The 14727-nt window shown below is 53.4% G+C and overlaps 1 protein-coding gene across 2 annotated transcripts in view; it reads right to left on the bottom strand.

Moving 5' to 3' along the window:
* The window catches only part of PRKCA (protein kinase C alpha), a 360631-nt gene that overhangs the window by 67256 nt on the left and 278648 nt on the right, over window positions 1–14727 (bottom strand). For both annotated transcript variants that reach the window (XM_060135365.1, XM_060135366.1), the window contains exons 6-8: window positions 4389–4545; window positions 3191–3325; window positions 2852–2948 (exon numbers count right to left, since the gene is read on the bottom strand). In XM_060135365.1, coding sequence (XP_059991348.1) covers window positions 2852–2948; window positions 3191–3325; window positions 4389–4545 — 389 coding nt within the window. The remainder of the gene's footprint in view (window positions 1–2851; window positions 2949–3190; window positions 3326–4388; window positions 4546–14727) is intronic.

Genomic DNA, 14727 nt, shown 5'->3' with positions numbered 1-14727 from the left:
CCTGCACCCCATGCTTCTAGCTACGTAAGCCTGCACCTGCACCCCATGCTTCTAGCTATGTAAGCCTGCACCTGCACCCCATGCTTCCAGCTATGTAAGCCTGCACCTGCACCCCATGCTTCTAGCTACGTAAGCCTGCACCTGCACCCCATGCTTCCAGCTATGTAAGCCTGCACCCCATGCTTCTAGCTATGTAAGCCTGCACCTGCACCCCATGCTTCCAGCTATGTAAGCCCGCACCTGCACCCCATGCTTCCAGCTATGTAAGCCCGCACCTGCACCCCATGCTTCCAGCTATGTAAGCCTGCACCTGCACCCCATGCTTCCAGCTATGTAAGCCTGCACCCCATGCTTCCAGCTATGTAAGCCTGCACCCCATGCTTCCAGCTATGTAAGCCTGCACCCCATGCTTCCAGCTATGTAAGCCTGCACCTCATGCTTCCAGCTATGTAAGCCTGCACCCCATGCTTCTAGCTATGTAAGCCCGCACCTGCACCCCATGCTTCTAGCTATGTAAGCCTGCACCCCATGCTTCCAGCTATGTAAGCCTGCACCTGCACCCCATGCTTCTAGCTATGTAAGCCTGCACCCCATGCTTCTAGCTACGTAAGCCTGCACCTGCACCCCATGCTTCTAGCTATGTAAGCCTGCACCCCATGCTTCTAGCTATGTAAGCCTGCACCCCATGCTTCTAGCTATGTAAGCCTGCACCCCATGCTTCCAGCTATGTAAGCCTGCACCTGCACCCCATGCTTCTAGCTATGTAAGCCTGCACCCCATGCTTCTAGCTACGTAAGCCTGCACCTGCACCCCATGCTTCTAGCTATGTAAGCCTGCACCCCATGCTTCTAGCTATGTAAGCCTGCACCCCATGCTTCTAGCTATGTAAGCCTGCACCTGCACCCCATGCTTCTAGCTATGTAAGCCTGCACCTGTACCCCATGCTTCCAGGTATGTAAGCCTGCACCTGCACCCCATGCTTCCAGCTATGTAAGCCTGCACCCCATGCTTCCAGCTATGTAAGCCTGCACCTGCACCCCATGCTTCCAGGTATGTAAGCCTGCACCTGCACCCCATGCTTCCAGCTATGTAAGCCTGCACCTGCACCCCATGCTTCTAGCTACGTAAGCCTGCACCTGCACCCCATGCTTCTAGCTATGTAAGCCTGCACCCCATGCTTCTAGCTATGTAAGCCTGCACCCCAGGCTTCTAGCTATGTAAGCCTGCACCTGCACCCCATGCTTCTAGCTATGTAAGCCTGCACCTGTACCCCATGCTTCCAGGTATGTAAGCCTGCACCTGCACCCCATGCTTCCAGCTATGTAAGCCTGCACCCCATGCTTCCAGCTATGTAAGCCTGCACCTGCACCCCATGCTTCCAGGTATGTAAGCCTGCACCTGCACCCCATGCTTCCAGCTATGTAAGCCTCTTCGCAGAGAACTTCGTCTCTGTTTCTTGAGGGCACAGATTACAAGCTGGTTCTCACTGGCTGGATCCTCCCTGCGTCTAAGGCAACAGATACATGTTTGACTAACACAAAGTTCAACCTTTAATTGGCTGCTGATGCTAAACTGAATCAGAACATGCGCCGCGTGAAAACCTGGCCTTGCGGCTTCCCTGGAAGCACTGGAAGATCCGGCAGCACGTGACCCGCTTCGAGCTCGGCCGCCGTCGGCTGGGGCCCGGGGTGGGGGTGCCGCCTGCGTGCGCACCGCATCCCGCTGTCCCACCCGGCCAGAGGCCCGCTGTCACCGCCGTTTACTTATATTCTCGGGGACCGATTTCACCCCTTTACGCTCCCAAGGGCACCCAGGCTCGCAGCCCCTGCCCTTAAGTGTTTGCCATCAACAGCCTCTTTAACCAGGTATCGGTGGCAAAGCACTTTGAACATTTTTGTGTTTTACGTCCTTCGGAACCCAGTCTCTCTGGATATGACCTGTATGCGTCTCTGGGACAGGATTTTACTTGGAAGAAGAAAGCCACGGCAAGAAGAGGAGGCGCATGAGAGCATCGTCCCGTTAGTGCCAATGACACACGAGAGCATCGTCCCGTTAGTGCCAATGGCGCACGAGAGCATCGTCCCGTTAGTGCCAATGGCAGGTCTCTGTGCAGACGCGTGTGTGCACGCGTGCGCTTCTTCAGGGCATCCTAATGAGCCCGAGGAAGGGAAAGCTTCCCAAGGGACGGGCCAGGTACAGAGACTCCGTGGGCTGCTAGAATGAATCCCTCCAACAGCCAGCGCACAGGTGATTAGAGAAACAGGGAAAAATAAAAAGCTGTGACTTGGAACATAAGGCGGATGCCTGGAGGAAAGAACGTTCATGAAAGGCCGAGACGTCTGCTAAGTAGTGAGAAGCAGGGATTGACAGGAGGAGAGAGAGGGAAGTCGGGGTGGCAGGTGACAAAACCGGGACAGAGGCAGACACGCACCCAGGGGGAGGATGAGAAGGAGCTGCCCTTCCCAGTGATCTGCAGTGAAAATTAAGCTTCTGGCCTGATAATGACACCTGAACAGCCTCCCAGGTTAAGGCCCAGGTGACTTCCTGCCCACCTGGAGGAGGCTAGACCCGGGCCATCTCCCCCTGATGCCAAACCGATTCCTTAAACAGGAACCAGCCACACTCACTTCTGGGCTGTTTCCAATCTCCTGTCTCTAAACGATCAAAGCCACAGAATGTCAACAGCTTGCAAAGGAAGGTGATCGCGCAACATTTACGCTTTACATAAAGCACAAGAGTAGCATTTAAATGACGGTCTGCCTTCCAGACATGGGATCACAAACACCTGGCCCTTCCTGGAGCGGAGCTTTCTACGCGGAAAAGGGGTCAAGCCGCCGCGCTGTCTCCTCACCTCGAACTTCTGCCTCAGCTCCGCGTTGCCTTCCTCGTCGCCTTCTGGAATGGGCACGTTGTAGTACTCACCCTCCTCTTGGTTCAGCAGCTTGTACCTTTCAGAGACAGGGGGGAGGAGGGGCTGAGCCCCACGCTGGTACCACCCAGGCTCACCCGCACCCTAAGGCTCTAGTCCAGCTGTTTCTGAAATGCATCCCCCGGGGAGATGGTACCCAGGTAACTTGGTGATCAACAGTCACTCTGGACTTAAACCGGCCCGTTTCCGGAATCTCTAGTTGTGCTAATATTTCCAGACAATTAACCCCTGGCTCACACAGACACGCTCGGGCTTCCTCACCATCCACTGGCCGGCATCTTCATCAGCTCCGAGACTCCGAAGGAAAGGGATCCCATGAAGTCGTTCCTGGTTGTTCGATCCCAGTCCCAGATCTCTACGGACAGTCGTCGGTCTTTATCTGAAGGTTTTAATTTGCTACGAAAGAACACACACACACACACACACACACACACACACACACGGTTATCTTGATCATGATTTTGGGGGAGATGTCACATGCTCATGATCTGAGCCTGAGATTCAAAAGAATCTTGTATTCAATTCTCTTCCTGGGGTTCCCCATCACCAACAAAGTACCAGCCCCTTGGCTAACGAGGCTCTAGACTAGGGGTTAGCAAACTATGAGCCAAGGGCCAAATCAGGCCCACTGCTTGCTTTTGTAAATAAAGTTTTATTGGAATACAGTCATGGCCGTTTGATGAGACACATATTGTCTATGGCTGCTTTGAACCTAGAACAGCATAGCTGTGTACCTGCAACAGAGACTGTATGACCCATAAGGTCTAAACTATTTACCATCCAGCCCTTCACAGAGCAAAGCTGGACAGCCTCTGATCTATATCCTAGACAGAGCTACCTTCTGGTTGTGCACAAATGCTTCCTGTGTTCTCCTCTACAAAGAGGACCTCTTGCTGTGCTCAGCTGCACTCAGTGCTTTCTTGCCCCTGACTTGCTTAGGCCACCCCCTCCTCCCTTCCTTCCCTCCTCCCATCTCCACCTCTGAAATCCTCACATTCCTTTCACATCCACTTTAAATGGCACCTTCTCCAGGAAGTCTTCCCTGCTGAGACATAAGGATAATCTTCCCATTTCAGTGGCAACAGCAGCTTCTGTGGTACTCACTTACTCCATGTTTTTAAAATTATTGTTTAAACTCTTACCTACACCCTCTTGTAACCCTTAAAAAAAACCCTAAGTCCATCAAGAGGTGGAACACACTATACATTTTTATATCATCTGTAACGTAAAAGAATTTTTTTGCACAGAAGTTACTGATGGTAATTTGGGGCCTGCGTCATGTAAGTCTTGGTAAACCGAGTTTCTATCCATCAGACAGGGGTGACCACACTACCTCTCTAGCTGCCACAGGAGAAGGGCTTAGGGATGAAACAATGTTTAAAGACGTTTATAAAGCCCAGCTCATCACTGCTAACAATGTGAGGGAGGAAAGCCATCAGGAAGAGAGGATTCAACTTACAACGTAAAGGACTCATTCCACTGGGGGTTCAGTGTGGAACGGATGGTTTTGGTTTTTTGTTTGCTTTCGTTCTTGGGGTCAGGAATAAGCTTCAGCTTCACGTAAGGATCTGAAAGCCCATTTGGATCCATAGGGATGAGATTTTTTGCATCTCGTACTGTGAAGAGAGAAGGAAGAAAGATCCAATGTTACAAAACTAGAACAGACCCTTGTTGCCGGGCGTCCTGCGTCAGGACCCAGCTGATCGAGAGACGTCAAGATGGCGTTGAAAGGAGAGGAGGTTTGGATCCAGAGCCTCGGACCCTCAACACGCGAGGAGCTGCCCCCCGCCACCCCTGCCAGGGGTAACGGGTGTTGGGGAGGCCCCTGTGGTCAAGCCTTGAGACGCGGCACCAGCCTGGTCCAGCAGCACCTGTGACACCTGGGTCACACCCCAAACCTGTGAAGCAGCATCTGCATCGTAGTGAGATCCCCAGGGGTCACTGGCAGCCCCCTCTGGGGGAATGGCCCGCCTCCCCACCCAAGCAACCGGCAGACTAGTCTATGGTCCAGCAGCACTTGAACTCCTGGCAGTCACCTCTTTCCTCTGCAAAGGCTGGTGGTTTCTAAACTGGCTGTACGTTAGGATCGCGTGGGAGGGGGTTGAAAATTCCAACGCTCACAACTAACTCAGAATCTCTAGTTGGGGCGGGGGCAAGTTTTTAGACGCTCTCCAGGTGAACCCTTGTGCAGCAGCGGCTAGAGCTACCAGTGCACAGGCAGTAACGCAGGAGGTGCCTCACAGGGGCTGCAGCCTGACACCAAGGGCAGGCCCACCTTCCAGCAGCACCTGGGGCGGCACCTGGGCACCGAGGAGACACACAGACTCACAGGCCCCACTCCAGAATTTCAGACTCTGAAGCGCTTCCTAAGACTCCAGGTGACCCCAACGTATAGTCTAGATGAAGAAGCACTCGTATGCAAACGCAAAATAACAAGGAGGAAAGGCTGCTTCTCCCGCAGAGGAAGGCAGGCTCAGAGGTGCGGCTGGCGGAGGCTCGTGACAGTGCGAGGGCTGAAGCCCCTGCCCGTCAATCATCCATCACTCTGATAAGAAGGGACAGAGGCCGGAGCCCGCACACCGATGTCTTCCTCACCCTCTTCCCCAACGTGGCTGAAATCTCCCATCATCGGGGCCCCTGGTGAGCCGGATGCCATGGGGACACATCCACCTGGGACCAGGATCTCTAGGCCAGCGACTTTCATAGTGCAGCTCCTGGACCAGCAATGTCAGCATCACCGGCTGAGTCGGAACTTGGGCAGGGGGGGTGCGGTCAGGTGACCTGTGTTTACCAAGCCTCCGGGTGATTCTGTGGGAAAGCTGGCGGACCACTGCTCCAGCCCGTTAGCACAGATGGTCAGCTTAGTTTGATTGTTAAATGAGGGGTTTGGAAGAATTTCAAAAGAAGGTGCTAGCGTTGGCAGTGGGCAGGGATAGAGGGGGATGGAAGGGTGCTAAAGACACTGGGTCTCCGGGCAGAGCCCTAATGGCAGAAGCCACAGACGAGCGCTGCCCGAACGACCGGGGACACGCTGAGTGCCGTCACCTTCCTTGCCTGGAAGCCTTGGCACAAGAAGGTGACAGGTGGGACCGTACTCTAATGGTCTGAGGGGCAGCGAGCTGCCTCAGGGCGACAAGCCACAGAGAAGCCGGCCGTGTGTTTCTCGTACACCACTCACGCCCTCCAAGGATTCTTCCCCGTGAGACAGTGCCTAACCTCATCCAGCTGGCAGGGGACAGACAGAAGCAAGTATGCACCCCAGGATCTGGAGCTCAGCCGACCTGCTTCCAAAGCCCACCTCCATTGTGTAACCCCAAGTACTGGAAACTTAAGCTCATGAGCCTCTGTTTCTTCATCTAGGAAAGTGAACAGGGGCATATTTCCAGAGGTACAGGATTGTTGTGAGAATGAAATAACGTATATAAAATGCCTTATACTGTTGGCAACTTGGAAAATGGTGGAGGAAAAAAAAAGACTGCACGACGTGAGCACGTACGACGCCCCAGACGCGGTGTTTCGGCCTCATCCCTCTGCCCACAATTTCAAAATCTTCAGTGAGGTAGGAGGTCTCCAGGGGCCCTGGCCACCTGAGAATTCCCCCAAGCTCACGGAGGTTTTAACGCAACGCAGAATAAAACAGCAACCCGAGTATCACAAAAGACGAAAACTTTGAGCATAGAAATGAAGTTCTCCCACGGAGAATGGAAGGGCCAAAGGTTCTCTCCAACTGATCACTGGAATGAGAACCAGACGCTTTTTAAAAGGCAGAACAAAGCTCTGGAACGTCTAACACGGAGGCTGCATCCCAGATGAACTAACGAGGAACCGTCAAGGCTGCCAAGAGTCCTGCCAGGTGCAGAATGAGTGTGGGCCCCGGATTTTCCATCCAAGAGTGAGGGTCCTGACGGCCGGCACACACACAGCCATCTACGGCCTATGTCTTCTGAATGGTGATGAGTTAAAGTCTTGATGGGATTAAAGCTGTGAGCTTCCTACTGAAATACTATAATTTAAGTTGAAAACAGTCATCAATTCCAACTGTCACCCAAGTAGACGGTGGGTCCAAATTTCAATTTCTTAGTGTAGCGGGGAACAGCCCCCCTGCCCGGACACCTGAATCGGGCTTGGGAGCCACCAGCTCGGGGTCCCATCTGCTTGGAGTGTGGGCTCGGGGACCAGGCCGCATGTGTTTGGGTTCTGGCTCTGCTGCTTTGTGGCCGGGTAACCCTGGCAACATACTTAACCTTCCCATGCCTTGGTCTCCTCATCTGGGAAATTGTGAGAATTATATACGTTCCTACATGTAAGTGCTTGGAACAGTGACAGGCACACGGTAAGAACCCAATAGTGATTATCATCCTTGTTGTTGCTGATGGAAGTTTCTGGCAGAGAACACAACCCCGAACGTTCAGACGTTCAGAAGCTGGCCTGAGAGCTTATGCTGTGAAGAACTGTGCGATGCCTTGGCATTCGCTTTTCAGAATGAAAGTCTGTTGTCATTCTAGAACTTTAACAGAAATAGAGAATATAATTATATGACCATCTTTTGGCTTGAGGTTCCTATTTTGAAAGGATTGGATGTCAAGCCCAGCCTTGAGAAAAAGCAGCCTGGGGTCGGAAATTTATATAATTTCCTGACACTGTTAAGAGATCCCTTCTGGACAAAATCCATTCAAATAAGATGATGGAGATTGAGGAATACCTCCACGGCGCCCCAGAGACGCCTGATATAGGTGGCCAGGCGAGCCCGGGACACGTGAGTTTTGAATTAAGTGTGCAGGCGTATGGGGGGAAGCTCACATGAGCTCTGGACCGGACAGCCCTCGCCAGACCGGGGAGTCTACCTCGGAGGTGTCCCAGCGTAGACGGAACAGCCAACACTTAGGAAGGGAGCCAGGGGTTTTGCCAAGCACCTGCCTGATGGGGAAGCGGAGGTGAGGATGCAGGACAGTGGGCAGGAGGGGTGGCCGCCAGGCTCTCTCAGGGAGGCGAGCCACGCCCACAGGCTCGTAGCCAGGGACTGCCTGAGGCCCAGCTGAGGATGCACAGTGACGGTCAGGTTCACCGTGCGGGACAGAGGCTGCAGATGGTGGCTGACCGCTCGGGGCAGGATAACTTAGCGGCCAGGAGCGTGGGCAGCTGGCTTCAAATCCTTGCTCTAATGCTGATTAGCTGTGTGACTCGGGACAAGTTACCCCACTTCTCAGCTTGTTCATCTGCAAAACAGGAACCATAACAGTGTCTGTGTCACAGGGTTGCTGTGAAGATTAAGTGTGCTAATACACGTAAAGTACAGAGAAGGGGACCTGGCGTGTGTGAGCTGTGGCCTGAGCACTGGCCATCACTGCTCGTGTTACACAGTGTTTGCTACCTCTAACATCATCATCACCACCACCACTGCCACCTGGCCCTCCTGTCCAATCCAGGAAGCAGGGCTGTCTCCTCAGGGTAAAGACACCAAGCTTACTAAAAGGACAGTTCATAGAGCATGGAGTTTCCAGACCTCGGGGTCAGGCCAAAGTTCAATAGTCAGCTCTTAATTGTTCCAAAATAGCTTGGGATTAAAAAAAACCCCAAAAAACAAAACCCCAATTCCATGCAATCCTTGATCCATTCAGAGAATGGTCCAGATGGTCTCTTGATCCCAAGAATATATGCAGCGTAAATTATCAAGTGTGACAATACAACAGACACCCCCGAGCTCATCCCCGTCACCTAACATAAAAGCCAACACCCCCGAACCCACCTAGAGCCCCCCGTCCCACCTGCCTGCCTCCCTGGGGGTTTTAACCTCACGCTGAGGTCACCTTCGGGCACTCCGGCTGGGCACAGGGTAAGGGGAGGCTCTGAAGGTTTACAAAGCGGAAGTTTGGTCGAGGACACAGCTGCATCCCCGGCGCCCGCGGACTGGACTGGTCGTCACTGACGCACAGCGACCTTGTCCATCACAGAGTTCACATTTGGGCGGGGACACCGGTGATGCCCGAAGAGGTGCCTTCCGATTCAAGGACCACGCAGCCCTTCAAATGATCTGTTCTGCTTTAGAAAATAATTCTCTGCTTTCAGCGCCTTCTTTCCTCCCTCTAAGAGCACGCTTGCTCGTGGCATCTGCTTAAAAAGCCAACAACGAGCACAAAGGTTCAGAACGGGGACTTGCTGTGAACGTCAGGCCCGTGGAGTGTGTGCGGACCCTGTGAGCCCCTGCCACCTCCAACCTCGCTCCACAGCAAAGGCAAGAGTAAACGAGATGCTATAATCCTACCCCACAGCACGGAAAAGCAAAAGTTATGTTTTCCGACACTACCAGCACCCCCCCACAAACTCTTCTTCCTTTAAAGTTACCAAGAGCGAAAGAGATGTGCGTGCAAACATGCCGGGGGGACAGCCAAGGGCAGAAAACTGGCAAAGGGTCAGCGTCTGTGGACACGTGATCCTGGGGTCGTCTGCCATCAGGCGGCAGAGTGACAGAGCTCCCAAATCCGTGAGCCATGTCCTCAAACATAGAGCATTAGTTCTGAGAGTTATCAGACAGCCATAGCACCTTCTTCCAGAGAGCTCTAGACCTGTAAGTTAATTCCTTATAAAAATACGATCGCACTTGAATGTAAGTTTAACGACAGAGAGATCTGATGGGTTATTCATTCCTAAGAGATTCGCCTTTAGCGAGAAGGCGGAAATGGGTCTGGGGGTGTGTGTGGTCTGTCATTTCTCTATTGAGAACGGCTGGCCTTGACCACATGGCATGCAGGGTGTAGCTGGTCCCTGACTCTCTGCTTCCCAGGAAGCTACTGGACATGGTGGCGATGGGAAGGGACCGCGTTCCTGGGGAGACCACTGCGCGGCAGGCGCTGGTGTGAGCTCTTCACGCTGCCGCAAGCCCACCTGTAGACGGGGACTCAGAGGCAGAGAGAGGTGTTACAACCTGTTTGCTACACAAAGCCAACCGGCGGCCAGGCCGGGGATGGCTAGTGATTGTGTAAAAGCCAGCTTTCCCTTGTTATCGGATAAAACTGACTCGGTCCAGACCAAGTCCCAGGGGAGAGGTAGTAAAATTGGCCTCAGCTTCTCCCAGACGATGGGGAGGAAGCAGAGACCAGAGGCCTCCACTGGAAGGAGGGAGGCGGCCGAGCGTGGAGGGTTAAGTGAACACACTTAGGTCGAGCTGTGGATGTGGCCCAGAGGGGCTGGTGGGAAGGACAGTAAAGCTGTACGACTCCGTTTCTGCTTTGGTGCCTTGACCTTAGCTAAGGCGGCTGTGGCACCGGATTTAAAGATGTGAGTGCAGTGGTTTCCAGGGTACAATTCTAAAATCACTTAGTACGCTGGGGTGTTCTGGTCACTAAGTGGTCTCTACAGCTGGGCCTCTGGGACAGGCTGACATCAGCCTAAGAACTGACAGGCCAGCGCCTGGACCAAGACCACAGTGTGCCCAAGACTTGGGGCCCGAAAGCATCCAGAGCTCATGACACTGAGGAGGCCAGAGGGGAAGCCCTGCCCACCCACACGCAGGAACAATGCTGTGTGCCAATAAAGCTTTATTTAAAAGAAACAGGCTGTGGGCCAGATCCGGCCCTCAAGCCACAGTTCATGGATCCCTGACACAGAGCCAAGCCCCAGCACCACCACCCACACAGCGAATGTCTGAGGAGAGACTGACCCGGGAGAGGAGCCTCTGGGCCCTTCTGGCTCCTCCTGAGCCCTGTGAACTCTGACCTCGTCCTAAAGCTTGGGAGGGTCCTGGGCTGGGGCTGAGGAGAGACAGCGTGTCCCCTAACAGGAACCAGAGTTCACCTCTGTCCTCTGCTTCTCACGTCCTGTCCTCGGGAGCCGACACCTCTCACGTGTACTCATGCCTGCTTCCTCCCCACCCAGGCTGCAGGAGGCTTCTAGGTCTGCACAGGAGTCTGCTCTCCTAGACAAACCAGATTTGCAGCCTCCTGGGGGCGCTGACCTGCTGCAATTGGCCAACCCCTCCCCCCAGCCCGGTCACACCCAAGTGCAAACAGTGAGCGTGACAAGGCATCAATGGGGCCATTCTGGGATCAGGCAACAGCTTCTCTGGAAGAGGGAATTTTAAAGGAATGTGTGCTCGTCAGTCCTGGATGCAAACCAGCGGATCCACTGGAGGAGCGACCAGGACAGACAGTCCCCTGGGCCTCCCACTCCATCGGGCTGGGCTCGCAGAGCTGAGGGCTTGTCCTGCTGAGAAGGTCTCCCTCCCGGCAGCCCACGGGGGCCTCGTTCAGGAGCGTCTCAAGCACCGATGGGCTGCATCAGATAGAAAAAGGGGAAAAGCCCTCCCACCAGGCCGAGCAGCTCCGAAGCCCAGCCCCACCAGACAGCTCCTTCCCCGGTCACGGAACTAGGAAGGACACCCTGTTCCCAAGGCTTGTTTCTGCCTCTCCTTCGGGCCTCCACTGACGATGCTGCAAGAGGAGAAGCCGTGTCTCAGAGTCTGTCAGTTCTGCACCAGAAGTCAGAACTCGTGGCAAATTCTGCTGGGGAGACTGGTGGGTGACAGATTGCTTCTGGAACAGGATGTACCGAACGTCCTTCGCACGAGCTGTTTCGGGGGGCGGCCAAGCTGTCTAGCAGCGGGCTAGACTGGTGCCAGGCCGGGGTCTGAGCTCCTTGAGCCGTCGGGGGCATGAGCCCCGGCCGGTGTGGGCAGGTTCCAGGTGGAGCTCGGGGCCCCGGGAAGGGCCAGGACCCTCCAGGCCACAGGCCGTCGGGTGGCCCAGGAGGTCGTCGCGGAGGCAGGGCGAGGGCAGGCTCGGCTGGCACGAGGGGTGGGCGCAGAGGGCGAAAGCGCCCGAGTCCTCCCTGGTGCACACGGGTGTCCACGGTGCTGGGTGACACGGCCACCTGACAGCACCCTGGGCCCGTCTTCCTTCTCTTTAAGCCACAAGCTCCCTGAACACAGGATTACAGTCTTATGACAATTTTCGGGCACCCATGGGCCCTGGGTTGGGGATCCTTGCTGGATGCCTTCAGAGCCAGTGCCCCGAGGACAGAGGGACCTTCCTTTCTCCACACCCTTCAGGACCTGCGTCTAAGGGAGAGGGAGTGTCCCTCTGGGGGGACTCCTACTTTGCCGGGGGCGGGCAGGGGTCCGGAGCAGCCCTCGCGATGGGCAGTGAGGACGGGCTGGGACCGCTCCTGGACGGGAGGGAGGCCTTGGTGGGGAAGGCTGCCCACGGGCCGCGCGGTTCTCCATGAACTCACGGGTGCCCCTAGTGGCCGAGCTTGATCTGGCGGAAGAAGGTCATTTCTCCAACGGTGAAGGATGGGCACTTGCTGGATGGGGAGCTGATGGGGACTCGTGGGACCGGTCACTAGGGCGGTTTAGCGAGGACACACAAAAGCCACGTCACTCCCTTACGAACGAATCGGGACAGAGAGATCTTCAATCACAGCTTGAGTGACACGGCAGTTTTGAGGCTCCCAACCTACAAAAGAGGTCCACAGCCTCCATTCTCTGTTGTTTACTTTAACATTTCTATCTCAGTTTTAGGGACACTCCACACCCAGTTCCACATTCACCTGGTGAAGGTGGCAAGACTGGAGCTGGCCCCGGTCTCAACCCATCACGCTTACCGCTAACCCCGCCATGACACTCCCCCCACGCCGAGGAGGCCCGTCATTTTGCTCCTAATGATTCTGAAGCCCTACTGCCTAGAGGAGCTCCGCGACACACGCTCAGTAACTGCTTCCTAAATCGTCGAATCTCCACGCCACCTTGTCCCCTGGGCCACCCGGGGTCCACGCTCCATCCCTCCCTCCCAGGGCTACAGCCCTGACCTGGGCACCACACCCATCTTCTCGGACCTTCCCTCCCCCGCCCACGCGGCCCACCGGAGCTTCATCTCCACAGACTTCGTAGCAACTCGAGAGCAGGGGCTGCACCAGGCCCCACCTGGGTGTCCCCCTCACCTGGTCAGCACAACCTGCGAGAGCCCCGGGGATCCCCGTTGGGCTGAGAAGCTAAAGCAGACTCTGGAACACTGGTAAACGCCGCTTCTCTGGGCTGCAGTTCATAACGCGTCCATCTGGAGGGACTCTCGGACAAGGAAAAACCTCACAGGTCTTTTCAATGGAGAATAAAGCCGGGCCAAAAGGAGGCGGGCGCTTTTCAGAAAACGTTAACTGCTCTGAAGAAAGGGTCACTGAGCCACAAAGGCTAAAGGACATGACATGGCCCCAGATTTCAGGGGAAACATACCGGAAAGGACCACTTACACTCGGGAAAGGGCCATTCGCGTGCAGAACATCTCTGGATTTCAGGAATAAAATGCAAAGGTGTCATCAGCCACAATGAGCCATTTTTGACTGGGTAACACTCAAAACCGTGATTCTGTGAACAAACTGGGCTCCTGGTGCTGTTTGCTTTGCTCCATCTGATCTAATTACAACGCGTCAAGTCTGCTGACACCGTCTGTGTCAAAACCCGCAGAATTCCGGATCTGATCTCTTCCATGTTAAGAAAATGAGACCCATATGTTTTGTCCTATTTGCTTCCATTATGGCCAAAGACAAAGGCAAGAAAAATGAGCTACACTAAAAATACAGCTGCTCAGCCCTCCCCCACTGGTACATACATCCGGATTCTGGGACCCTCACTATCTCCCACTTCAGGACCCATTCACTGAATGTTCTGTTTCATTGGTGAGACTCACTATTTGGTGGTAAGAATGTAATTTCTGTCCCAGGAAATCCAGTGGCATTCAATGCCAGGAAACTCGAGTCAGCGACTCTTCAACCAAAATCCCGTAAAACTTATGAAAGAGAACCTAGAGGAGTTTGGTGTGAGAAGAGAAAAAGCAACTTTTTGTCCTTGGAAAAGAATCATAAGTATTTCACTACTTTCCTTCTTCCGGTTAGTGGAAAATAACTGCTATTGAAGTTCTATAACCCCGATGTTCCCAAAGGAAATGGAATCTGGTTGTGAGAGAAATAATATTTTCCAGGTTATGAGGGCCCCAAATGATTCTGTATAAACAATGTCAGAAGGTTTTGAGAAACACTTATTTTCCTTATTATGAGAAGAATGGATATACTCATCATTCAAAAACTGAAATACATGAAAGTATAAAGAAGAGACTTAACATCACCGATCCTTCCGCTGTAGAAGAGCGCCACTGCCGGCACATTCACGGCTGGGCTCCTTGCTCTGCATCTGTCTACACTGAAATATTTATTTTTATAGAATTCCTATCTAGGAACACAGTTCGAGAAACTGCCTTTATAACATAACAAGGCCTGTTTTGAAAGCATTTTAAATGCCTGACACCCCATTTTCCAGCTATATCATAATGTATTTGATCAATTCCCTGTTTCAGGCCATCTATATAGCTCAAATTCTTCACCTTTGTATAAATAACATGGCAACAGCTCGTCTTCATGCATAAATATCCATCTGAATGTGGTTTCCTCCTCAGGCTACGTTATTATTATTAGAAGTGGATCAAAGGGACTAAAATCACTCGAGACTCTGACACGTATTGCCACATCACTCCCCGAAGTCATACCGAGGTCTTACGAAGGGTGGGGGGATAAAAATTAACAATAACCCTGTAACTGTGGCTCCTTTATTTTTGAAGTTTAACTCCCCCCTCCCCGAAACGGTTATCTGGCCATTAATATTTCTTTTTTGTGGGGACAGAAGTTTAAAATAACATCGTAACTTTGGCTTCCTTGGTTATTTTTGAGGTTTGACTTTTTTCCCCTGCTATGGTATTCGGCCATTAGTGTTTCTTTTTCTTTGATTTCCTCCTTGTTCAAGTTTCCTATAGGGTGTT

This window comes from Lagenorhynchus albirostris, chromosome 20 (assembly GCF_949774975.1).
Source record: "Lagenorhynchus albirostris chromosome 20, mLagAlb1.1, whole genome shotgun sequence".
Taxonomy (NCBI): domain Eukaryota; kingdom Metazoa; phylum Chordata; class Mammalia; order Artiodactyla; family Delphinidae; genus Lagenorhynchus; species Lagenorhynchus albirostris.
The sequence above is the reverse complement of the archived record's forward strand: the minus strand, read 5'-3'. Positions and strand labels throughout refer to the sequence as shown.